The sequence below is a fragment of the Asterias amurensis genome, chromosome 6 (genome assembly GCF_032118995.1).
Source record: "Asterias amurensis chromosome 6, ASM3211899v1".
NCBI classification, from domain to species: domain Eukaryota; kingdom Metazoa; phylum Echinodermata; class Asteroidea; order Forcipulatida; family Asteriidae; genus Asterias; species Asterias amurensis.
In genome coordinates, this window is record NC_092653.1 from 9,566,568 (window position 1) to 9,593,930 (window position 27,363).

The following is a 27,363-nucleotide window of genomic DNA, read 5'->3' on the forward strand; positions in this document are numbered from 1 at the left end:
GACGTAGCAAGTTCTACTATTTGTTATACAACAAAACACCTAGCCATGCAAGACGCGGCTGTACTGAGCGTTATTGAACACATGACTTTGGTGGCAATATGAATACAATAATAAAACAGCCAACTTCCTGCTAGGCTGTGTACAGCTACAGTTTATACGTAGACTTGGTTCTGGTTGCACCATAATGCTGATTAGCTACTCGAAGATAATTTACAATATAATAAAAAGTGATTTTCAGTGTATGGTTGTAACGATTTACAAACCGAGTCATTAAGAGGGGTTATGACCATGGCGTGTACGGCACAAAATGGACCCGGACCGAGGACAGTCGCACTCAGTTTGAAAGTGTTCGTCGTGCTGATGTTCTACGCTCATGAACGATGTGGCATTTGTACAGCACAGTCGATGATGCTTCGAAATTCGGTGCTGATGCAGATAAGGGCTCATTTCTGTAACGACAGGTAAGACAATAAAAGCCAAATATATATAAGGCCTAACCCTTGAATATTTACACTAAAGAAAGACTGCCTTTCTGATTGATCCACTCGATTCATATACAGCCAGACTTCAATCAGTACTTAAAGCTACTGGTACCGGACACTTTGTAAATGTCAAAGACCAGTCTTCACAGTTGATGTATCTCAACATATGCATAAAATAACAGACCTGTGAAAATTTGAGCTCCATCGGTCGTCGAAGTTGCGAGATAACAATGAAAGAAGAAAAACACCCTTGTCACACGAAGTTGTTAGCCCTATATAGGACTCTTTCTCTGTACACAGGAACAGAGTCCTAACTATAGACTGTGCAAGTCTCGCGCAGATTTGAACTTCCGGGACCATTGTGGTCCCAACCTTATGGAGTTTTACGTTGGGGAGATTTTGTTTCGTCCATTACTTTAGTTTAATATAGTTTATGACCATAAAAATGACATATGTTGTTAAAAATGTAATACTAATTAACAACATATATAAAAGTAAAAATAAAGTCAACATAATAACGAAGAAAAACCGATATTTAAACTTGACCTCAGGTCAGGTTATTTGTAAAAAATTAAGAATAGACTGTGCAAGTCTCGCGCGGATTTGAACTTCCGGGACCATTGTGGTCCCAACCTTATGGAGATTTACGTTGGGGAGATTTTGTTTCGTCCATTACTTTAGTTTTATGTAGTTTATGATCATAAAAATGACATATGTTGTTAAAAATGTAATACTAATTAACATCATATATAAAAGTAAAAATAAAGTCAACATTATAACGAAGAAAAACCGATATTTAAACTTGACCTCAGGTCAGGTTACTTGGTAAAAATTAAGAATTTGTGCCCATCTCCGATCACGAAACTTACGCAGACGCTTGTTTTTGTCGCGCGGGGTGAAAAGCCTTTTCATTGGTCGTTTAGGCGTCGGCTTCCTCTTTAAACTGCGTCACGCGTTTATCTAACGCCCTTGCGACCATTGTGCGTCCGCGTATAAACCAGCTTTGCGTAGTTTCACATTCGGGCGTAGATTTACAAAAGGGGTTCCAACAAATTTAAGATCAAACAAACATCCTTGTCCCAGAGTTTTACTTTTGTCTATACATAGACTTTAACCGATAATTGTGTATTTGTTTAAAAAGCTGAAACTAGTTTCAACAAGCTCTATAGGGTATTTTTGTTGTTCAGATTCGACATTAAGAATAAATTAAAGCAAAGATTTGATTCATAACAAATAAAGTTCTTCAGTTGTCGTGTTTTCTCGCTCCGGTGCGCGCGAGACTTGCACAGTCTATTTGTGCCCATCTCCGATCACGAAACTTACGCAGACGCTTGTTTTGGCCGCGCAGGGTGGAAAGCCTTTTCATTGGTCGCTTAGGCGTCGGCTTCCTCTTTAAAATGTGTCACGCGTTTATCTAACGCCCTTGCGGACCATCGTGCGTCCGCGTATAAACCAGCTTTCAGTAGTTTCACATTCGGGCGTAGATTTACAAAAAGGGTTTCAAAACATTTAAGATCAAACAAACATCCTTGTCCCAGAGTTTTACTTTTGTCTATATATAGACTTTAACCGATAATTGTGTTTTAGTTTAAAAAGCTAAAACTAATTTAAACAAGCTCTAATGGGTATTTTTGTTGTTCAGATTCGGCATTAAGAAAAAATTAAAGCAAAGATTTGATTCATAACAAAATTAAGTTCTTCAGTTGCCGTGTTTTCTCGCTCCGGTGCGCGCGAGACTTGCACAGTCTATTGAGGCCCGTTTCTGGGGCGAAAAAATTTCACAGCTTCATAACTTAAATCTTACCTGCAAGAAAGCACCAATTTCAACAGATTCACATTCCATGGCAGCATATGTTTTTCTGCGGTGGGTTTTGATCGTAAGTTATTCTTCACAAATCCGTCAATTTCATGAAATAATGCAGCTCCCAACGTTAAGGAATTCCCATTTTTGTTCGTACTCCTCTCACAGTCTGCCGTGTGTACGCAAGACGCACGCACGACGCGCAAATTTTGAATTGTGTTGCGTGTTAAAGCTGTGCAGTCAAGATACGGTGACCGAGAATTCATGCGTCTAAACTTGCATCATGCGTCTTGCACGCGAATGTATACGCGTACGCACGACAACAGACAACACTGTGAGAAAACGATTGAAACGGAAATTTTTTAACGCTGGAGCTGCATTATTTCACGAAAATGACAGATTTGTGAGAAATATATGAGGACCAAAACCCACCGCAGAAAAATGTATGCCGCCATAGAACGTGAATCTGTTGAAACTAGTGGTTTCTCGCAGGTAAGATTTGAGTTATGAAGCTGTGAAAATTTTCCGCCCCAGAAATGTACCCTGATGTCCAGGACGTCACTAGACCTTTTCGCAAATACCGGGGCGCGCGCGTAAAGCTTGGAATTAGGTGCATTGTGGTCTTGCTGGTATCCAAATTTGATCCATATATATCCCACAATGCACCTCATTCAACAGTCTGCGCTTGCGCGTTGGTATTTGCGATAAGGTCTCTGTAGTATAAAACGAAAGTGTAAGGCCGCCAGGGCTAACGAAGTTGTGTGCTTTCAGATGCTTGACTTCGAGACCTCAAAATTTTTTCAAATCTGAGGTCTCGAAATCAAATTCGTGGAAAAATTATTTCTTTCTCAAAAAATACGTTACCTCAGAGGGAGCCGTTTCTCTCCCCATTACTCGTAACCAAGAGAGGTTTTTATGCTAACAATTATTTTTAGTAATTACCAATAGTGTCCACTGCCTTTAACTCAAGGAAGTATAGATTCATTTCGACAGCTTCTGTATAATGTTTTACTGTTATGAAAAGGGTACAAAATCATCAATTTGTATATATATTAATAATTTTTGTATGGTGAAATGACTCAGCAGAAATCTAGATGAAGGGATTCAATTAATAAGAAACACCACGTAGTTTCACATGACCAACGGCAAGGTTTTCTCAGATTCTCGTTATGAATATTGTGCAAAAGCAACCTACGCAAAATAGAAAAAGAGGAGTCACGACCGCCCATCCTGTATACGAGTAAATATAATGCACTTCTTTGATTGTAAGTGAATAATAACATTGAAAGAACAATCGCGGCAATGACTTTTTTTCTTGAATTTGTTTATTTTTTTTGTTAAAACATTGAACGCATAATTATTTTGCAGCAGGCATTGTTTTTTGTTAACGATTTTTGAATAAGGGACAGAGCGGTGACGTGGTCCCAAGTTTGTTTAAATCACTAACGTCTAACCGTGTTTATATCAAACGATTAAACCGTGTGACCAATCAGAATGAATAAACTGTCCTGTGTATTTATGAATCATATTTATTATCCAGACGTTTGCACCTCTTTAGGAAATGTATCAGCAAAGTAATCGAATACATGAGCCTTGCAAGTGGTGATACTATCCGAATGTTACAGAATAATATTCAATTTAATGTCTATTAGTTATCCAATGTGCGGCGATTCTTCTGGCAGATGTGGACAGTTGTGTGAACAGATATGCAGCTCAGCTGCATGGCCAAATCAATGCATGAACAAGCCACAAGGTAGGTTTACGTGTTACACACAAAAATCATATAGAGGGTCGAAGGCCAAAGATGGGGAACGCGGGCTAACATTTGAAATTTAGGCGCCACTAGGCGCCACTTCAGTAAAGCAACCCATTTTTATAAAAATGCATACAACATGCCTAATAACAACAAATTTGCATGCTAAAATTACGCCCATATCTTTTTAGATATATCTAGTGATTTTTATTGAACTTGCCAAAATCACACATGTTTATTAATTTTTTTTCAATTTCAGCAATTTGTCCTAACAAGGCAACTGTCAAAACTTTTGTATCGTTCATTACAGTAGACGATAGTAATGTGGAACTAATTATTATGAAGTAATGCAAAGTTACACCGATTGTTGCATTTCTAATTCATCCTGGAAAATCTACACAAATTGTCATAAACTGACCTAGCTTTGTATAACGATCAAACAATCAATTTTAATACATTTGCTATCACAATGTCTTTGCAAATACTTGTTATGGTAAAAAATACTTTGAACATTCTCACTTACTCTACAAATAGGTGCACATATACATTTTGTTTGGCGTCCCATCGGGCCACCATACTTTACCGCCAGAACAACTTTTGACACTATTAGTGAAATGTAACATATAATTACCTGCAAAATATGAGGGGTTTCATTATGTGGTAACATTTTGCTGAGTGTGTTTGAATTTCTCTGTTCAAATTGATTTGTTTTCCTGGCAGATACCCTCTGCACTGGAAATGAGACTATTTGTAGCTACAGCAACTGCGTCATTTGTCAGGACGACCGAGCCGTGTGTGTGCATCATCATCCTTCTGATTCACAGTCACCAATCTGCGTGTGTAGGTACCCAAACATGACGTATCCCAGGTAAAAAAAACGTCACTCTCTTCAGCATCAAACTGATTCTGTTTCGGGGGAAAAATTGTTTGGTAGAGTCAGGTTTTCACTACCATGGCAGCGGTGGATGGGTGACTTAACGGTACTTCCGTACGTGTTGCTTATTGAGTGGTTTGAATTGACACTGAAAGGGCAGGGGGCAGCATAGCGTAGAAAGGGCACCGTTTGACTTTGTTGTAGTACTCGTATGGTACTTGTACCCGAGTACTACTCAGATATCATTTTATTGTACTCGGTGCTTGTACTTGGCTGTCCAATTACTCATTTTCGGAATCAATAATCGACACTTGACTAACAAATAAACCTTAATAGGCCTATACTCGAAAACATGTACTCGTCACTCAACTGAAAATGTACTCGATGGACTAAATGTTTTAGTACTCGTGGTCAGTACAAGAAGCAGACGAATGAAAAACTTGTTGAAAATTGTTGAAAGTGTCTAGTACTTATTTAGGTCTATGTTTCAAAGATGGGCCGAATTATCACAACAGACACACCTCGACATGTGAACTACAGTCAAGAGCAATGGCATGTTTAAAAAACACAATGTTTGTTTTTGTAAACCATAAAGTTGTGAGCCACCGGTGACCACTACAGACCCCTCTCAGAGAAAGGGAGACACACCAGGAACTACCTTGGCACAACACACTACAGAACAATCCAACACGGCAGCTATTGTTCTTGGGTCTCTGTTTGCTCTTCTACTCTTGGTGATCATCGGTGCAGTGATATTCTACTTTCGAAGACAAGGAAGACTACCGTCCTTCGTGAAGCAAACGTCGTAAGTTTCTTTCAAAATGTCTTCCACTAAAAAAACATGAACGACTATTGGAGTCACCATGAGTCACATAGAATAGGGAGAACTCTTTTTATAATGACCAAAACAACTATGAATGGAAAGCTTTTTTTAATCTAAGAAAGCTAATTATTAAATGGGGGAAGATACAGTTCCTAAAATAAAGTAATAACAACAATAAATAAAATGAATAGAATCGAACCCCCCACAAAAAATCAACATTGTGCCGATGCGTTTTGGCCGAGTTGTAGTTCTGAAGACTTGCTGCGTAGACCTTTTGAGTACGCTCTTTTGATCTTCTCCAAACAAAAGTGTAACGACTTGACCCACTGCTAAATTTGTTTAACTTGCGTTATAATGTTGTTTGCTTTAATAGGAACCCTGCTGGGCTGTCAAGTGTTCCATTGGAAGCAAGGGGTAAGTACTATTCATCTAACTCACACAAACAAACAACCTTTTACGGACCGGGTTTGTGGGGTCCTAGCCCTGCTGCTGTTGTTCAATTATTAAGTTGTTTGAAGAAATTATCTGTGGGATGATACCACATTGATAAAGAAACCTTGTGGGTAGCATTGTTCCATCGTTAAGCGTACCCCGTAAGTTAGCGTGTGTAAGGGCACTAACACACACACCCCCCTACGGGTCGAGTTTGTGTGATTCTGTTGTTGGTGTTCAATTATTCCATTTTCTGAAGATTTAAAAATTTGTTGGGTTTAAACCCATTGTGTAAAAGACCAATGAAGGGCCCTTCCGCGAGCCAGCACGCATACACGCATACAACTTTACTTAAAGGCATTGGACACGTTTGGTAATTGTCAAAGACCAATATTCTTACTTGGTTGGTTTATCTCAACATATGCACAAACTAGCAAACCCGGAAAATTTGAACCCATTGCTCGTCGAAGTTGCGAGAGAAAAATAGAAGAAAAACACCCATGCTTTCAGATGAGTTATCGGGTTCAATTCAAATATTTTGAAATTACTTCGTTCTCAAAAACTTCGTTACTTCAGAGGGAGCCGTTTCTCACAATTTGTTATACTATCAAAAGCTCTCCATTGGTCATTACCAAGTCAGTTTTTTTGCTAACAATTATTTTTAGTAATTACCAATAGTGTCAGTGCCTTTAAATTTTACTATAAAAATGTCGTTGTAAAATGCATTGGTTGTGTCAGAGATTAAACACTGGATCACCAAAACTTGTTGTGCTTTCAATATCAATACATATAAAATAAAATAGTAATTTTGCCTCAATTATTATTAAAATAGATGCAAGTAGGTCAAAGTTGCCAGATCCACCGGTACCCGGCGGTAACATGGAGTATTCGTACGCATATGATCACCGACCAGCGAAGCCTGGTGCAAAGGAAGATCCAGATCAAGATGACCACACCTACTACTCCGTAGGGGTGGGTGGGTACAGAGAGGGGAACCCCCGCTATGTCTCAGACGGGCAAATGAAGATACCAGCTACCAAGAAACCTGACACTACTACGGATGATGCCAAAGATCATCCATACTTTGTGCTCAACAGGGACGAGGATGGCGACGAGGTTACTGACTCGTCAACAGGGGTCAAACATAATGAAGTCGACGACGACTACACTTCATTGGTACCTACTGGAGATCCAAAGTTACGCAGTGAACAACCTGGGAAAGAGGATGGCGTATCACCCACTTTGGCCAATGGAAGCGATCTGAGATCACCCCCTGTCGAGTCACCGACCATGGGAGACGACGGTACCTACTTTCCACTGATCCAAGCTGCAGTCCCAAAGTCCCCCATCAAGCAATCTGGATACGAAGATGCAAAGATACCCATTTCAACCTCGCCGACAGAGGCACAACCCAGTAACTATGACAATAACACCTACACCCCATTTGTCCAAGCTTCAGCCCCAAAGTCCACCGTGAAGCAATCTGGATACGAAGATGCAAAGATACCCATTTCAACCTCGCCGACAGAGGCACAAACCATTAACTGTGACGATGACACCTACACCCCATTGGTCCAAGCTGCAGCCCCAATGTCCCCCGTCAAGCAATCTGGATACGAAGAAGCAAAGATACCCATGCCAGAAAGTCATGATTCAATCTCGTCGTCAGAGCCACAACCCGATAACACCTACACTCCATTGGCCCTAACCGTGGAGCCAAAATCTCAAAATAAACACTCTGGATACGAGGCTGCAATAATTCCGAACCCCGGTTCGGCAGCCATTACTGACGACACGTCCCCCTACGACCACTTCCACAGAGCTCAAGAGAATGAGCCGAAAGAGGGCGCTCGTTTAACCACGGATGAAGACGACTACCAACATTTGGTTAAACACTAACAAGTGTTGGTTCTGCAACGGTAAGCTCTTAACAAACACAAATCTGGAGCAAACCCCAACAGCTTTGATAACATTTTTTAATCATGTAACATGGTGAAGGCAAACAAGTTTATCACTTTGGTCAAATTTAGACCGGTTCGGCATGAGATTCTGTCCCCCCCCCCGATGGCAAACCGGGTGCATACTTCTTCTGATAGCGCCCTCTTTTGAATCATTCTCCTCCAGCCCACGGGGAACCGAATCTCCAGCGTACAGAATTTCCTGGGATACCAGTTTAAACTGCGATGGAGTAATGTGAAAAATATTAAGTTTTCAATAGTTATTGTGTACAAATTCACGCCACTTCAGATCACAACATGATATTATAACAATTAAAATACCAACAGGTAGTGTTCCCTGACTCCGTGATGTTAAAATTTAAAAGTTAGAAGGTAAATTAAATGGTTGCCAAAAGATGACATAACAATTAATGGTTTCGATCAGACTATTAAACCATTGATTAGCTTTTGCGTGATATACGTTTACTACAACTTCAATGCTGTGCAGCTCAGCTGGGCTACAATTTAAATTTGTTTTTAAGAAAGCTACGGCGTTCTGCTGTGTACACAGTTAGCAAGGAACATACACTTACAAGATGAACCTTGTGGGGTTATTTTTAGGTACACTGGAAAGACTGGGTGTTAAAATTGACACTATGGGTGTTTTAACATAAGGTTTTGTTTAGGTGGGAAATTTAGACCCAACTTGTTTTTTGTTGTTGACTAAGTGTCCATGTGTGTATTTTGTACTGTCTTATTACAGAACTTAGTTGGAATATCTTATAATGGTCTAATATGATGTAAAATCAAAATCTAAAGATAGAACCATGAAACTTTGCGCCATTTGAACAAACCATACGCCTATATATTGCCTATGTTAACTGAATTAAATAATCGTTTTGTTGTTTTTGTAAGTGTGACGTTATTTTGTAAGTGTGACGTCATTAATGCAAGTAGAAAACCTTTTGATTGTAAATCAAAATTTATATTATTCACACGCATGTATTTTTTCCAATTATTTTATGAAGACTTTGTAAACTTGTATATGTATTTTTCAAAATGTAACGTGTTCACTGTAGTTGTTATTTACCGCAAACTCTTCTATATATCTTATCTCCACCATGCAAAGTTTCAAATCCTAGTTATTATTTACTATTTACTCTGTAGGCCTAGTCTGGGTTTCGCAATTTTATTGTACAAATTAAGAACAAAATTCTTTTAAAATTTAGAACTTATCTAATAATGTGAACGGATAAGGAAGTCGTTTAGTGCGGAAATATCCGGTGCGGCAGGAGATTCTGCTCCCCCCCCCCATACGGCGAACTGTGTACACACTACTTCTGATAGCGCCCTCTTTTGAAACATCCTCCGATGCCGATTCAAAAGAGGGCGCTATCAAAAACGTGTGTGCACAGGAGCGTGTTTTGGCGACCATGACCAGAAACAAGTTTCTGACGTCAAATTCACTGACCGAAACAATTTCAGAGAGCTACGCGAAAACGGGTCGGTTAACCAGAAACAGTTCATGACGCAGGTACATCTCTTGAAAGTTTATGTTCTCAAAATATAATAGCCGTCATTTTATTATCGAGGAATGGAACTTAGTCTTTGTAATTTTATCAACATTATTTAATTGTTATGCTTCAAAGTATTTCATTTTAAAAAGAATTCCAGTACGTTTTCCGTTAGTTTTTAGAGGCCGCCATCTTAAAACCAAGCTTAACCGAGCCAACAAGTCGGTTACGGTTTGGTCGGAACAGCGGTTCAACCGAACACGCGAAAACGCTCGACCAATGACCAAAGCTCAAACATGTTTCTGGTTAGGGTCGCCAAAACGGGCCCCAGCTTGCAATATGGGGGACCGAATCTCTGGAGGGACAGATTCTCCTGCTGCCACACCGGCGGACAGATTTCCCTTGGACACCGGTGGTGGTGTATGGTCTGAAGAGGCGACCACGGACTCGAAAAGCCTTTATCGACTGATTAATTGGCTAATTAGAGTGACTAATTTGATGATTGATTATTAGGGTTGATTGGTATATTATTGGTTATTAATTAGTTGATTGTTAGATTCTATTTTAATTGATTGATTGATTGGCTGATTGGTCATTCAACACAATTGGATGGACGAGTTGGTCTTTAAAAAGCGTTTGAAACCGTTTGTTATGAAATGCATATGGTTAGAAAGATATTTTAAAAGTAGAATATAATGATCCACACAAGTAGCACGGTTTTCCTTTTACGCCGCAAACTAACACGGTCGGCCATTTTATGGAGTCAACATTCTGACTCCACAAAATGGCCGGCCGTGTTTCTACGCGACGTAAAAGGAAAACCGTGCAATTTTGAGGCATGCTTGTGTGGATCGTTATATTCTACTTTTAAATTATCTATCTATAACCTTTCTGCATTTCATATCAAACGGTTTCAAACGCTTTTCAAAGACCAACTCGTCCGATCCAAGGCAACGTGTTCCTTTAAAGTCGACATATATTTCCATATTGCACAATGTACACACAAAACTATATAGAATGTATATTGATCAAACTGTATGAAGAGCTACTGAAACAATAAATATATGATATATAACTAAGCAGAAGCAAACAGTTATGAAATACCAAGCCTTGTAAAAAATGCATTTATACAACAAGATACGCCTATACTTGACTCATAAACATAAATTAACTGTGATAATCTATTCACGTTTAAATTACTTAAAATTGTTGTAACAATTCCAAGACAAACTTTTGTCTAGTGTATTTTTTATGATAAAATTGTTCATTGGTGTTGACAGGGCAACATTAAAAACTACAGATGTGGATATACCATTTCTAATCGAATGCGTGTTTTAAAGACGCTGGACACTATTGGTAATTGTCAAAGACAAGTCTTCTCACTTGCTTTATCTCAACATATGCATAAAATAACAAACTTGTGAACATTTGAGCTCAATTGGTCGTCGAAGTTGCGAGATAATAATGAAAGAAACACACTTTTGTCACATGAAGTTGTGTGCTTTCAGACGCTTGATTTCAAGACTTCAAAATCTAATTATGAGTCTCGAAAATTACTTCTTTCTCGAAAACTACGTTACTTCAGAGGGAGCTGTTTCTCACAATGTTTTATACTATCAACCTCTCCCCATTACTCGTTACCAAATAAGGTTTGATGCCACCAATTATTTTTAAATCATTACCAATTATAGTGTCCACTGCCTTTAAAGCCATTGGACACTTTCTGAACAGAACAAACATTTAAAGTTCACAGATTTACAAATAACTTACAGGGTTTACAGAAGGTAACTGTAAAAGACTTCTCTTGAAATATTATTCCATGAAATGCTTTACCTTTTGAGAAAACATTAAAACATTACAAATTCTTGATATCGAGAATAACGGATTTATTTTAAACACATGTCATGACACGGCGAAACGTGCGGAAACAAGGGTGGGTTTTCCCGTTATTTTCTCCCGACTCCGATGACCGATTGAGCCTAAATTTTCACAGGTTTGTTATTTTATATATAAGTTGTGATACACGAAGTGTGGGCCTTTGGACATTACTGTTTACCGATGTTGTGCGATTGCTTTAACATTGTGTTATAACTCCACCTCCCCTTTGCATGGAAAACCTGGATTGGAATTATAGTTACTGCAATGTCACCTTTTGCCAGAAAAGGAAAGGAAGTGAACATGATCTTGTACACCACTTTGATCAGCCGTAAATAATCTGTATCTGTAAATAATACCTAGACAGTTTGCATGGGAACAGAATCTCCGGTGGGGGGCGGGGGGGGGGGGGGCAGAGTCTTCTGCCACACCGGCATCTCCAACCTAGTACCTGTGTCTTTCTCGGGACCACACTAGCTACATTTCGTTTGCTGGTTGGCATGATATGATTGAGGGCCTCTCGCACGACGAAAACGAGACTTGAATCAAGTCTAACACTGTGCACACAGAGCACATTTTAAAGGAAATGGAGGATACTATTATATCGCATTACACTGACCTTCACTTTCTCAACCCATTCTACGTAAATACTTTTAATATTGATTCAAAACGTTTAGTGTGAAATGAGTTAGATAAAGAATTGATACTTTTTTGTTCATACGACGTCATTGCTGCAGACGGAACCCTTTATAAAAAAAATAATCATTTAATTTAAAATAGCACGCTGTTCAATTTTTATTTCTTCAGGAGACTGATTGGAAATTGCCAAAAAAAAAACTGGGGGTCGATCCCCCCCCCCACACACACACAATGGAAGGTTTAATACAACATACCTATGTCTTTGGCTAGCTGGTATATAAAACTTAGTCAACAGAAACAGTTTATGACAATATTAATCTCAACAAATTATTCAACCCATCCAGTTTTTGATCAAACTGTCTGGTTCTAAGTTAAGTCACCACATAAACCATTTATGTTTTACTTTCTCAAAAAATACTATTTCGACAATCAGTATAATGCACCAATAATGTTAAACAAGAAAACGAAAACGTGATGCAAAGAAAAACAACAACCACATCTGGATGACTACAATGTCGGTTTCGTTTCCTCTGTTTGGATTTCCACGCAACTTACAAGGAAAGGAGTCGTGTTTAATATAGTTCGGATAAGAAAACGTGTTTAACCGAAAATCTTTTTTTTTTTATGCAGAAGTGTCCCCCGTTTGTTAGAAACCATAAAAGTTGATGTCCACAAATAAAATCTCCAAAGATCGCCGCTAGGCGGCCTTTGGATGTTTTGGTGTCCGTTTGAATGCTGCCCTCAATACGGTCAGATAATGCGGTTGGTACCCGCTAACACGTCACACGTGGGTGGATACAGCAAGCTTGATGAAGTCCTCTTCAGTTCTTCTGAAGACGAGCAGAGTATACTGTTCGAAACGTCGAGACCACACCGGCTCTGTTCAGGGCCAATTAAAACTTCCCTCAACAAGAATTATTACATGGTTTTACCTGCAAGTTTACTATTATTTACAGTTTATTCTTTGTACTTGTTGAATGTGACAGATTTTTGTTGCTATTTTCTCAAAAATGTAGACATTGTTTTCAACTAAACAGTTCAGATGTGACTTTTACTGTGTCTTTCTTTGTTCAACCCAAAGTTAGTATATAATTAAGTTAAAATGAACTCAGTCTGTTATCTTTGTGGCTTATTACTGAGTAAGTTAATTTATCTTTAAAGGGACATAACACAATTGGTTTTGCCAACAAAACAGTTGCTGGTATACTTAAACTGACAAACCTAAGATCGATCGGCCATCTGGGTCACGAGAACATAGTGAACAACCGAATACACATGATGAATAAATGAATAATACGCTCTCTGAGTTATAAACTCCTAACTGCTAAATGGTTTTGTTTATTTCTCAAATATGACATTTCAGACAAAAATTTTTTTCAAGGGATGTTTTCTACTATCATCATCTATACTATTAAAAGCGTAACCTGCGCCATCTTGGATTGAAAATTAGAAGGTCCAGTGGTATGGCATCCTTGTGGAATCCAACACGGTTGTTTGTGTGGAATTCAATACGTTTGTGTGGTTTCAGACGTCGGGTTGCAAGTCTGCAAAACCCGGATCCAAACTCGCACTTACAAGTCATGTGATTGGAGGAAGTTTGGGCGGCGACCGTGCGTCAACCACTGGTCGATGTTGTTACCAGACTTCCTAGAAATCTGTCTGACAGGCGACTCATTGGACAGTGTTTCGCAGATGGTGCTCCGGATTGGTTCATTCATTGCCCCTTGAACGCCCACCCGCCATTCGATCCGCCCTTTTTGGTCAGGTTACTTTCGTGTTGTACTAAGCATGCTTCTCCGGACTGGTCTATTCATTGCCGCGCAGGGTCGAAAGGGTCGAAGAGGCTGGGTGCCAGGACAAATCCGAAACCAATCTCACGAATTTGACCGAATTTGCATTGAATGGATTAAGTACCGTAGATTGATGTTTCGCAGGTGACCATGTGTCAACCACTGGTCGACGTTGTTATCAGACTTCCTAGAAATCCTTCTGCGGGTGACTCATTTGTTGAAAAGATTAAATGGAGAATATTTATAAAAAAGCATTTACTTCCAATCGGCATGAGAATTATCATGATGAACAAGGATGGGATCAAACGGAAGCTTAATAATTTGGAAACATTGGGTAGGGCCGACTATAGGTTGGAAGGTGTCTAAGGGAACTTTACAATTAATAACATTTTGGGGTTGGAGGGGGGGGGGGGGGGCCTTACACAAAGAGCCATTCTGGTCAGTGTATTGTGAGTGGTGTGTTGTCTGGTTTGAGACAGGCCACCTGTTGCTTGGTGAAGAAGGTCGCCGTGGGACCACTTTAGGTTGCAGTGGGTGGCGACCTTGGACCTTTTGCCAGTAAACTCAAATGGGTACATGAATGCCGTTTTAGAATACGGTCTGTTCATGGAGGTATAATGTTGCAGTTTTAGAGTTTAAACCATGGAGGTAGAATTGTGAAACCATTCCTTACTCTATGGTGAAACTTATACACACACGTCAAAGGCTGTTTTGAAGCTGTAAAAAAAAGAACTTTGCTTTGCATTTGGTCAAAGTTGTTAAGCAAAACGACATTAAGTTTCCTTTTGAATAAGTCCATTCACAAAATTGGTTAGAGCAGTGTGTCGGTCAGGTCTCAGAATGTACATTTTGCCAAATCCATTATGAAGATTAATTTAGCCATCGGCCCGTCGGGTTGGTTACTGATGGAGATAATATTAACAAAAGAGACCTCGTGCGTCTGAATGGGGTACATTTTTAGGAGTTTGTCTATTGACCCAAACTGGACGTAACAAACCCTAAACATGACTTGACATGCTTTCTGAAAGTGAAATAAGTTAGAGAAAATTAAGGAGTGGGGACGAGTTTATCGTTTTTATTTAGTTTGTACGATATAGGGTTCCAGAGATATGGATGTATGGAGGTTTGTTCCTAGAGCAGCGTGAACATGAACGCGGTCAGAAATTGTGTCGTTTGTCGTTCAAATTTCGCGAGATGCAATAAGCCCAAAGTGACAATAAAACAAAACCAGACCTGCCAAGTCTCACGCATTAGGCGTGAGACTCACGCATTTGGGCTCTGTCTCACGCTCACACGCACATCAACCATTATTGGGGCGAGATTGGGAAAAAAATTAACGACATTTATTGTACAAAATTTGTACAAACAGAGCGCAAATTTGCAGATTGCGCACGCTTTTGCTCATCCAGTAGGTTCAGCTCAAATTCGGCAGAGCGCAAAACGCTTATTGCGCACAAGTTTGTTCCGATTCTTTTAGCAAATTCGTTGAAATGCGCTCCACTAGCGAAGACACAACAGGCAGAAGAAGTGAGCGATTGATTTTGGACATCATTTTTAGTCTATTTTTTTCAAGTTTGGAAGGATAGAATCTGACACAATCGAACCTCCACATTAACCATCAACATCTCCTGTGTACCTCAAGTGAGTTTTAATTATTCTGAGGAGGCTTTTGATGCACTTTGAAACACTTTTTGTCCACAATTAAATTTCACATTGTTTTATTTATTTATAAAAAAATAAAAAAAAGGTTGAGCGGCGATTTAAAAAGGCCTTCTTAAACTGGCAATTTTTTTTCCGGGGGATGGGGGTTGAGCTTTGAAAAATCTCACACATAGCTAGCCTCTGGACTTGGCATCTCTGCCTGCAAAACACTTTTTTGACGTTCACGTTAAGTGCTCCCGTTATACATGCAGCCTATTGACCAGAAAGTTTACAAGACCAATTCAGATGAGAGTAAACTAAAAAGAGGCCTACGCTCTTACCACCCCCGCCCCCCCCCGAAAAAAAAACAGTAGATAAATTAGATTTGTGGCACACAGCATGTTCCAAAAACTCGCTTTACTTATAGTGCTGTAGCAACGCTATGTATCGTGGGACGTAAAAATGTCATTTTTGACGATGTTTTTAAAAAAGGAAATGCAAGCATTATGAATGTATATTGAGTGTGTGGAGAAAGTTTTGGTAGTGTAGTACAAAAGAAACTTTAGTTATTGCTGGCTAACGGTCAGTTTCACCTATCAACGCTGATTTGAAAAACGTGTAACGTTAGGGAGGCCCAACATATTAGACCCCTATAAGGATCACGGGGGAGCCTTATAGTTTCTAGATGCATAAGGTACGAGGTGGGTACAGCCACTGCAAGTAGTGGTGGACGTGCGAAATAGCTTCATTTTGGGTTAGAATTATGACGCCATGCATAAATATTGAGAGAGGCGTATAACACCCTCACCCACATTTCGAAATATTTGTGTAAAGGATTTTTATATCCTAGCGGGGTGCCGCGCGAAGCGCGGCATCCCGCTAGTCATCATTAAACCGTGTAATTTTATGCAAATCTGTGATCTTCGACGTTTTTATTTCTCAACAATTAATTATGTAACATTCCTTTAAATCAGCAGCATTACGTTAAAAAAAAACAAAAAAACGATGACCCATCTTTAAAAAATGATTTCGTAATTTGATCTGTCAGTCCGAAGGCTATGCGGAACTATTACTTTATTGCGTTATTTGTGCAAGAAATAAGGTGTTTTGTTTGTCAGCGTCGGTTTCCTTTTGGGAGAGTCCACTGGCCCCAGAAACAAAAACAGTTCACTGAAAGGGAAAGTTCATTTTAGGACTAAAATAATGGTCACGTTTTCGTAAAATAATGATTCTTGTTTTTTTAGGTTTTGTTTCCGCACCTTTTTGTGTCTAAATCTTTTTAACGGCAGGGTACGTTTTTGATGTTTGCCAATGACAAGTATCCTCACTAACTGTATCCTAACACATTCATACAATAAAAAACGTGTGAACATTCAGAATAAATTAGACTAAAAGTTTTAAAATGCACTGGACACTATAGTTGGTATTAAAGTCAAATACCAGTCTTCTTACTTGGTGTATCTCAACATATGCATAAAATAACAAACCTGTGAAAATCTTTACACAATTTGTCGACGCAGTTGCGAAAGAATAATGGAAGAAAAACACCCTTGTCGCACAAGTTGTGTGCTTTCAGATGTTTGAATTCGAGACCTAAGCTGAGGTCTCGAACACAATTCAAAAATTTTTGTGACAAAATAACTTCTTTCTGTTATTTCAGAGGGAGCCGTTTCTCATAATGTTTTGTACTATCAACAGCTGTCCATTGCTTTGTACCAATTAAGTTTTTATGCTAGCAACTATTTTAAGTAATTACCAATAATGTTCAGTGCCTTTACGGAAATAATGAAAAAATAAAAACCCTATTGTTGCATAGAATTGTGTGCATTCAAAAACCTGAGATCTGCTTTATGCATAAAGCTGTTCTTAAATTCAAAATTATTTGGTAAAATTACCCTATCTATAAAACGACATACCTTTAAAGACACTCACAAGGTTTTATATAGCTGGAACCCTTAACCGCATACATTCTGACTCGGTGGGTTTGTTTGCTCGTTTGCTCGTTTGTTTTATTTCTATTCATACTTTCACACATACAAATAAAGATAAGTAATGAATAATGATCAATACAACATGTATTATGAGTTAATTGCATTTGTCGGGCGTTTAGAGTGCATGCTTACTAGAACAATACCATGCAGGATCAAGTCCCCATCTGAAAAATTGTCAGGGGCGAAGAAATAGACCCGTGAGAACTCACTCCATTTGCCGTTAATTATTTCGCTTGCTGGCACCAAATAGATTCCCTGATAAAACAATACGGCAATTTGTGATGCGTTCTTTGAAACGTGACCTCGCGGAAATTTTCAAGGTTGTTGAGTCATGTTGTGTTTGTGGAAAGTTACAAAATGGGAACTCCTCAAACAATCAAAGAGAAACTATTTTTGTTTAAAGTGACATTTCACTTTTTGGATAGAACCCTAGCCTGGGCACAATGTCATGGTTCTGGTTACCGTAAGCAAAGAATCGGCGCTTGCAGAAGCAGGGAATTGTGCGCTTACGTCAATCGTATTATTTACGGGTTAGCGAGGAATTGTGGCTTATGCTCGTACGCACACTCTATGTTACTTTAGGCATTCTTCGCTTTATTACCAAGCTAGCGCAGAAATTCGGCACTTGCGCATAAGCAGAGAATGGTGATCGTAAGCACAGAATTCGGCGATAAGCAGAGTCTTGACATGGTGCCCTGGGCCCAATTTCACAGAGCTGCTTAAGCAAAAATCCTTGCTTAGTAAAGTCAGATTACCTGCAAGACTCCACTCAATTGTTAGGCTAAGTAAACAACAGCTAAATACCAGTCACAAGCAATGTATATGGCATGAATTTATTGGCCAGTAACATGTGTAAAATAAGCAAGCTATTTTCGCGCTTTAGCACATTTTTTGCTTAAGCAGCTCTATGAAATCGGCCCAAATAGCAATCGGTGCTTGCACGTGAGCGGAGAACGGTGACCGTAAGCGCAGAATTCGGCGGTAAGCAGAGCAATGACATTGGGCCTGGTCTCAAACCCGGAAATAATATCAGATCTTTGGAGATTGCGACAGATGAAGTAAACAAAGTTTACTGCATGGATGTATGCCTTTCTGTTAGGTTTAATAGCATATCGAGTGACCTGAACACACCAGATTGGTACTAGTTGATGGTGGATGGTGTTTGATTAAACGAACAGATTTTAATCAGTGAGTGGCGTATAACCGGTACCAAACAAAGACTCCACAGATATAATGACAATGGCGTGGACGGCACAGACGGGACTCGGACCGAGGACAGTCGTACTCAGTTTGAAAGTGTTCATCGTGTTGATGTTTTATACTCATGAACGACGTGGCATTTGTACTGCACAGCCGGGATCTGTACTTCCAGAAGCACTGCAGGAGAATCGTCATCAAATGATTGAGTATTTCTGTGGATCGGGGTAAGTCCTTAGAAGGCCATGTGTAGTTGTTGTTGTGCTAATAAACATACTAACAATGAGGACTTTATGATCTGACCGTAAAATCATTTAGATCATTCTTAACCGAAGGGGGTGGTGGAATATTGACACACTTTTTTTACAGCGTTGAAAATTATTCTTCTTGAGTGCACAGAACAATATATTTTGCAAAGCCATAATCTTTTGTTTATTTATTAAATCGAAGATGCCATAATCTTTTGTTTATTTATTAAATCGAAGATGCGTATGGGAGTCAGATAATCTGGAGTTGGATGGACTAAATTGTCAACATGCCCAACAGTTGCCAGTTTCACTGTGCAGTCAGATCTGCCATGCTAATGCATGCAACGCCCAATGTTGGAACACGGGTATGTTTATAAATTGATCAAAAAATTAAGCAATATTCACTTTGGTTTTACACATACACACTGATGTGTGTTGGCATTGTATACTCTTTTTGAGTCATGTGAACAAAGTCACAATACTCGGGTGGGATTCGTACCCTCGACATTGTAGTTTTCAGAGCAGTGCCATACCAATTAGACCAACAAGATTCGAATCCTATGTTTTATTAGCACCTGGTACTGCCAATCAAGCAGTCACAACATGAACAAATCTACCAATCAACCAGTCACCAAATTCAGCAATTCAAATAACAAGCCAATCAAACAATCAGTTTGTCTTTCAATCAGCAAGCCAACCAAGATCAACCAATCAAACATTATATCAATTAGTCAATATACAATGGCGCTATTTCATCATTATTACAGCGGTTTGTGATGATGATAAACATCAAAAGAAATAATTATGGCAACCATGATATTAAATTGCATTTTAAAACAACCAAGCATACACTGTGGGTACATGTGTGATTTCAGATGCTTCTTGAAACTATGAAGTGAATCAGCAGAGCGCAGAGATGAGGGAGCCTATTCTATTCAAAACTTTAGGGGCAACAAAAGGGAAGTGTTTTTTTAATCGGTAAGTAAACCACCAAAACCATTAAACCAATCGACAATGGCCTCTATAGTTCGTAGTTAACCTTATTGAAGGATTGGTTTGCTACTGGATTTGCTGATCGGTTGAATGGTTGTTGCTTTGAAAATAAGCTAACATGATTGGTAATTACCTATGTCATTATCAGGAACAATTTTAACACCACTGTTATCCATACAATTTTCCCGCTCATATCTATTCACGTGTTGGACACCTAAACCTATGAGTGTACGAATTCGCATACAAAAACTGTACAATGCAAGCCAAGATGGCCGCCGAAGTGGCCGCCAAGATGGCCGCCAACATGGCCGCCAAACTTGTTTCTTTTTTTTGGGGGGGGGGGGGGGGGGGGGGTGAACATCAAATTTCTTTATCTTGATGCCAAAAAGGATTGTAAAAGAAGTAAGTTAGAAAAAGGTATCCATGGAATGCATGTGACCCCCCTTCTCACCTGAATATTCTGTTTTGGTCATATTGAATGAACATAGAAATTATACTCTAGTTGGTATAAGACACTGCTCTAGAGTTGCAAAGATCGTGGGTTCGAATCCCACCCGAGTAATATGCCTGTGATTTAGTTTCAACAGAACTCGGGAAAATGCTGAGTATACAGTGCTCACACACATCGGTGTACATGGGTGTTATAAACCAAAATGAATAATCGTATACTCACTATGAAATATTCTCAAGTATTTCTGGATAAATTCAACTCACAATAACAATGCATTTGTTAATTCCTTGTAAAGCTACTTCCCTCTGCAGCGGAAATCAAACACAAATCTGTGGTTACAGCAATGCCGACGTTTGCGAGGAAACCATTAGTGGGGACATAAAAAGGATATGTGTGTACACCAGGGATGCCTTGCCAGTTTTCTGCATCTGTCAGAGTGGATCTGGTTCGCCGTATACCAGGTAAAAGCTAGTACTCAAATTTCCTCAGTAGTCAGTATAAATGGTGATTTGCTCTGACCGGTCGAGTCGGGGTGGCGCTGGTGTCCGGAACAGTTTAATAAAGGGACATTGCGGGGGAAGGTAGTTTAGTTAATACTACCTAATGTTTAATGTTGTATTACTTTATATTATTGCAATCCACAATCATACCCTTCATAAACCTATAAATATGATATGTATCTCATAAACACAACTAGTTTCAGTCATTATATGACTTATTTTTTTGTTAGCGCATGCGGCGACTGCCTATTATTATGACCTGCTAATTCATATTGTTGTAAGATAATATAACCATAGAGCAATGCTATAACTCATTCGGCTAATTCGTGCCAATCAGGATACATAAGTTCTAGTTATGACTTGTAAATGATGACATGTTTGTCCCCCTCTAACGCTTCTCTATTGCCGTTAATCAACTGCTAGTGTTGAACAAATCTCTAGATTTTCGATCGACTTTGAGTGACAAATTATAGAGCAACACAACTTGAAATCATGACTTGTAGTTACAAGTTTCCTTTTCAGGCGAGCATTTGGATGATTTAAAAAAGTTACTATAGGTAGATGAGTTTAGTCACATACTTGAGTTCAGAGTTTTTGTCTTTTCGTTAAGATGTGACCCACAAACCACCACGCTACAAGCCACAACGCCACAAGCCACTACAGAAAGAGCCACTACATCACAAGCCACCACAGCTCAAGCCGCTACAATACAAGCCAGTGCAGCTGCAGAACCCATCAAGACGGCTGATCATCAACCAAAGAACGTAGTAGGTATTGTCTTTGGGACTATGTTTGCTGTTTTACTCCTATTTGTGATCGTCGCTGCTGTGGTACTCTACCTTCACTCACAAGGGAGACTACCGTCCTTCGTGAAGCAAGCGTCGTAAGTTTCATTGCCGTCTTCCACCTTTTCCTGTACTATTTATACCAACACTATGATATAAAGAATGTTGATTTAGATTTGGTTTTGGATATTGTTATAAGAAAGATACGGAAAAGTATTACGTAAAAAAAAAAACCTAAAAAGAAAAAAAGAAAAGCAGCAACAGTAACAATAACAGAAACAGAACCAGGAAACTTGTACATCAACATCAACGAAGACGACGACAGCGACGGCGACGACAACGACAACGACAAAGACACGACAACGACAACACTAACGACAACGACAGCCTATATAGAAAACAAAGATTAACTTCCGATTAGGAATTTATCAGATTTGAAGCTGCTCGTGAATTCTATCTCACACCAAACGGATAAAACAGACCTCTCTTGAAAACGGATTGATTACAAGGAAAATGCGGAGCATTAACAAAATATCATTTTTATAGAAACAAGAAGAAGAGAAAGAAGTAAATTTAATCGTTATTAATAAATCAATGAACACCCAATATGCTCGCTAGTAGTATGTTGAAACGTCTTTTTCGGCAAATTTTCCCAAAACAATCCTGAGCATTTTTTTCTGCACGAATTCATAACTCTGTCCTTGCATTTGTTCAAAGTAAAAGGTAGGCTCAAGTGATTGTTTGCGGAGCACTTTGATAAGCTAGTTTTACATCAGGTGCATATGGCCCACAGAGGGCGCTCTGTGTAGTTGTTCAGTTGTTTATGGAAGGACTAAGTTAAATAATCAACCACAATTAAAGTTACTAAAGTTTGTAATTATTTTTGTTGTTTTAAAGGAACCCAGTTGGTTTGTCAAGCGTCGAGTCGGAAACAAGTAAGTAGTGTAGATCTAGTTTACCAAATAGTTCACGATGAATGTTGTCGCTAATGTCTTTTTACACGGAATCTGAGAAGTTTAATAGACTTTTGCGAAGAACATTGTGTAAAAGAATAGACCTACTTAAGAAAAATGTGTAATGATGTCAATATCCGTACCTGTATAATATGCAGTTTTTTCTAACCTTTTGTTTATAAACTTTTGGTTCATGTTTGTTGTCTTGTTATTAAAGGAACACATTGCCTTGGATCGGTCGAGTTGGTCTTTGAAAAGCGTTTGTAACCGTTTTTTATAAAATGCATATGGGTAGAAAGATGTTGTAAAAGTAGAATACAATGATCCACACAAACATGCCTCAAAATTGCGTGGTTTTCCTTTTACCTCGTCGACTAACACGGTCGGCCATTTATGGGGGTCAAAATTTTGACTCCCATAAATGGCCGACCGTGCTAGTTCGCACAGTAGAAGGAAAACCACGCAATTTCGAGGCAAACTTGTGTGGATCATTGTATTCTACTTTTACAACATCTTTCTACCCATATGCATTTTATAACAAACAGTTACAAACGCTTTTCAAAGACCAACCCGACCGATCCAAGGCAATGTGTTCCTTCAAGCCTTCGAGAAAGACTCTGCTTTGGTCGAAACGTTAGGACATTAACAATGTTTTTGCATTGATATCATCAGTCCTTTTGGTTCCATGTTTGCAACAGCTAATTCTATTTTTTTATTTTTAAAATTATCATAATAGGCAGTACGAGAGTACTACCGCCTGAACTACCGGTACGCAACAGTAGCATGGATTATTCGTACGCACAAGACCACATACCAGCGATGCTTGGTGCAAAGGCAGAGCCTGATCAAGATGGTCCCACTTACTGTTCCGTAGGTGAGGATACTCACAGAAAGGGGAACCCCCGTTTTGTCTTAGACGGGCAAAGGAAGATGCCAGCTACCAAGGAACCCGAGGCATCTATGGGCAATGCCAAAGGCCCGTCATACTTTGTGCTCAATAGGGATGATGGGGGCGATGAAGTGGGACGCTCGGATGGGAACGAGATGACTGACTCGTCAACAGGAGCGCAGGCTACAGCGGACATCCTCAAGGAATACACTCCATTGGTGCTTACTGGAGACCCACGGTCACGATCTGAACCATTTGGAAACGAGGTTGCTGTGTCTTTCAAAGAAACTACACCGATCGACTCGCCGACCAAGAGGGACCCCGGTACCTACTTACCACTGATCCTTTTTGCAGAACCAAATTCCCCCGTGAAGCAATCTGGATGCGAAGATGCAAAGATACCCATTTCAGAAAGTCACAATACAACCTCGCTGACAGGGGTGCAACCCGATAACACCTACAACCCATTGGTCCAACCCGTGGAGCCCAAATCTCAAAAGGTATGCTCCGAGTACGAGGTTCCTGTAATAAACCAGAGTCCTGGTTTGGCAGCCGGCGGTGACGTCACGTCCCCCTCGCAGCCATACGACCACTTAGACAGAAAGGGAGAGAAAAGGTCAAAGGAGGGCGCCATGTCATCAACCGTGGCCCATGACGACTATCAGCAGTTGGTGAATAAAAAGTAGGGTCTCATGTAAACTCTAACAAACAATAACAAATCTAGCAAAACTCTTTTTTTTTAATGTTTTTACTTTTACAAATGATAGTTTCTGAAAGAACTACTGGTACACGAACAAAACCCATTGAGGCACTGGACATGTTTGGTAGATGTCAAAATCAACACTATGCATCAAATAACAAATCTGTAAAGTTAGGCTTCATTGGTTATCGAAGTTGCAAAAAAATAAATAAAAAAAACCGCCCGTATTGCGTAAGTTGTGTGCTTATCGACGCATGTGAAATACCTCAGGCCTGAAGTCGTTCTCGTAATAAGTAACTTAGTGAGAAAGTACCCCTTTTTCAAAAAACTAGTTTACTTCAGAGGGGGTCGTTTAGCTCCTATGTTATACTATAGTAAAAGCCCCCCGTTGATTAATTGCAAATAGTGTCCAGTGCCTTTACCACTTAAAACCTTTAATATTATACTAACTGAAATCAACTGGCATTATCTTGCTTGATAAATGTCTTGGACCCGCATTTTTGGAAGTTATATTCCTTGTTTGTAAATACTGTGCAGCGTACATTTTTGCCTGGTTTGAAACATCATGTGCACTAAATCCCAAATATAGACGGTTTACACGTGACGTCATTGACCACCATCTTTAAATGAAAGGTTATCGTTAGCTGAGAGTAGTGCACAGCGTGTTTACAAGTGCACTTTTACAACGCTTCTCATCAAAATGGCGGTCGATATTGGTTGATTTCTAAAACCACATTGTACATAGTACTTTCGATGTTGGCTGATTTCTAAAACCACATTGTACACAGTACTTTCGATATTGGCTGATTTATTAGTAATTTAAAGGGGCTATGTCGTCTGGATCACGTCGACTCTGTGGTGGCCAGATATTGAATTCTGAACTCTCATGGTTTAGTAATAAACGCGCGCAATAACGATGGAACACTTTGACCCTTTTTGAATCCACGGCTTCGACTTTCGGCTTCAGGCTCCGTTCTCTCGTCTGAAGCCATATAAGCACGTACACAAAGCACGCGCAATGTTCAAAACAAGTGACCACGGGGCCAAGCTATCCTAAAGCCGATTCCAAAGCCGAAGCTGTCGTTTCGAAAAGGTCCTCTGAAGCTTTTGTTTGTGGTGTGACGTCAACGCGCGCGCGTGTAGTTACATGGTGAGAGGTCATGTTTCCAAGCCGAGACCCAAGTCATGATCACGACGAGACAGCCCCTTTAATGATTATTTTGCAGTTTTGTAAATAGTTATGTCTACTGCTACAGCTGGACCAAAAAGTTTTTACTAGCATTTACTGCATTTTTTTTCAGGCATGTTTATTTTGAGTTTGTATATTATTTGTTTGTAAATATCTTCCCTTTAAAATAAAACTTAATTAGAACGGCTACAGGGAATTGCAATTTATTTATATTAACCAAAAATAATAATCAGTATAAGTTGCATTAATTTATTGATAATAACAGTCAAACTTATAAGTCAAAATAAAAATATTATGATCAGTAATGCATGAATTAAAATATTTAAAATTTATGTATAAAACAGTTCACAGGGTCAGAGAACAACCCATAGAAAACGAATGGATGTATTTTGCTAAGTTACATTGCAGCTAGCTGGTGACATGCGACGATACTAGGGTAGAAGTTTGGTCCGTCCAATTAAAACTATAGTTTCCATTTTAAATTTAATTATTAACAATAACCTATTCAGCGCTCTTTTCATAATAGATTGACTTCTTTTTGTATAAAGCCATAACATTTTAATTGTATGCGTGTAAATGAAAAAAACTTATAAAATGTAAGACCTGCTGCCGTCGATTTCACAAAACTCTTCCTAAAGTAAGACTAATCTTAGGACTTAGGACGAGTCCCAACCCTGCACTGTAGCATGCAGACCTTAAGATTAATCCTAAGTTAGGACGAGTTACTCGTCCTAACTCTAGATAAGACGAGTCCTAACTCTTTGTGAAATCGACGGCAGGTTTCAAGTGGGGACACTGGGGGTAGGATGGGTGGGGGCACGGATGTCAAGACAAAGGCCCCCGCACTGCAAAAACTGGGGTGTTAAGACATCTTGGGTGTTGTCTCAAACCGAACAGAAAATCAACATATAGTGTGTTAAACTAACAAAAGTTGATTGTTTTGCAGAAATTAGTGCTATTGTAACACCCTATGATGTAATTAGATTCTTCTGGCAACCAATACCCATGGTGTCATTTTAAATCAACAGGTTTGTTGCAGTGCAATTTTACATAACATTGAAGTGTTTATTCTTCATAGAAATGCAATATCGTGATTGCGTACCGGTGTCGCATGCAATTATGTCCTCTATGCAATACTATCCACAGGACGTTTTTGCATGCAATCGTGTCCGCCCGGACGCTGTTGCATAATGCAATTGTGTCCGCGCGGATACATTTGCATATGTAGTTGTGTCCGCCCCGTGCAAAACCGTCCTTGCAGTAAATTAAAAGCCCTTGGTCGACGGAACACGTTCGCCATTTTTTTACAAGCTAAGTGAATGACATGGGAAATGTTTGGCCCTTGGGTATTCGCTGCAAATATATGCTGCATGTACGTAGGTTCAGTGCACGCACGCACGCTCGCTTACGCGCGCACATACAAGTACAGATATGTACATGTCCTCCGGACGGTTTTTGCATAGCCCCGGACACGATTGAATATGCAAAAGTGTCCGGAGCGGACAGTATTGCATGCCGTCACAATTGCATCTGACCCCGGCGAATCAGTCCGACACTCAAATTGGTCGTTAAATTCCAAGATTTATAAGAAATTATCTCAGTGTTAAACTTTACATTAAACATCGCCTATATAAGTTGTCTACTCTAATTGTTTACAAAATCCGAAACAGGTTTCTGATAACGGCGAATTCTTTAAAAATGTAGTTGATAATTAAACATTGAATTCAAATAAAGCTGCATTATAGAACCCGATGCTTGCAAATCGAGTTGATTTCCTGTGTTGACTTCCTTATTAACGAGTTTTTCCCTAGTGGGAATAGTTTATTATTGTATGTGTTATTATAGATTAATTTCGAAAGAATTGTTCCCGCTGTTAGTGCTTTTTTAGCTTCCATAAAAAAAAAAA

General features: G+C 39.3%; 2 protein-coding genes across 2 annotated transcripts; both read left to right on the forward strand.

Moving 5' to 3' along the window:
* Positions 1-63: 63 nt before the first annotated feature.
* LOC139938574 (uncharacterized) lies at positions 64-10,274 on the forward strand. Its single transcript, XM_071934146.1, has 6 exons — positions 64-461; positions 3,936-4,036; positions 4,757-4,904; positions 5,506-5,715; positions 6,107-6,147; positions 6,998-10,274. The coding sequence occupies exons 1-6, from the start codon at positions 283-285 to the stop codon at positions 8,062-8,064; spliced, it is 1,746 nt and encodes a 581-aa protein (XP_071790247.1). The 5' UTR covers positions 64-282; the 3' UTR covers positions 8,065-10,274.
* Positions 10,275-18,674: 8,400 nt separating this feature from the next.
* LOC139938658 (uncharacterized) lies at positions 18,675-27,117 on the forward strand. The gene is made up of 6 exons (XM_071934264.1): positions 18,675-18,976; positions 19,235-19,362; positions 20,737-20,902; positions 21,552-21,824; positions 22,624-22,661; positions 23,416-27,117. The coding sequence occupies exons 1-6, from the start codon at positions 18,786-18,788 to the stop codon at positions 24,252-24,254; spliced, it is 1,635 nt and encodes a 544-aa protein (XP_071790365.1). The 5' UTR covers positions 18,675-18,785; the 3' UTR covers positions 24,255-27,117.
* The last annotated feature ends 246 nt before the right edge of the window (positions 27,118-27,363 follow it).

What these genes read in the sequence shown, in the direction of transcription:
- LOC139938658 (XM_071934264.1), top strand. Translation starts at nt 18,786, where the DNA reads ATGACAATGGCGTGGACGGCACAGACGGGACTCGGACCGAGGACAGTC. An exon ending in GAGTATTTCTGTGGATCGGG is followed by an intron (nt 18,977 to 19,234) that starts GTAAGTCCTTAG and finishes ATTAAATCGAAG; the next exon opens with ATGCGTATGGGAGTCAGATA. An exon ending in TCTGGTTCGCCGTATACCAG is followed by an intron (nt 20,903 to 21,551) that starts GTAAAAGCTAGT and finishes CTTTTCGTTAAG; the next exon opens with ATGTGACCCACAAACCACCA.
- LOC139938574 (XM_071934146.1), top strand. Translation starts at nt 283, where the DNA reads ATGACCATGGCGTGTACGGCACAAAATGGACCCGGACCGAGGACAGTC. An exon ending in TCCTTCGTGAAGCAAACGTC is followed by an intron (nt 5,716 to 6,106) that starts GTAAGTTTCTTT and finishes TTGCTTTAATAG; the next exon opens with GAACCCTGCTGGGCTGTCAA. An exon ending in TGTTCCATTGGAAGCAAGGG is followed by an intron (nt 6,148 to 6,997) that starts GTAAGTACTATT and finishes TTATTAAAATAG; the next exon opens with ATGCAAGTAGGTCAAAGTTG.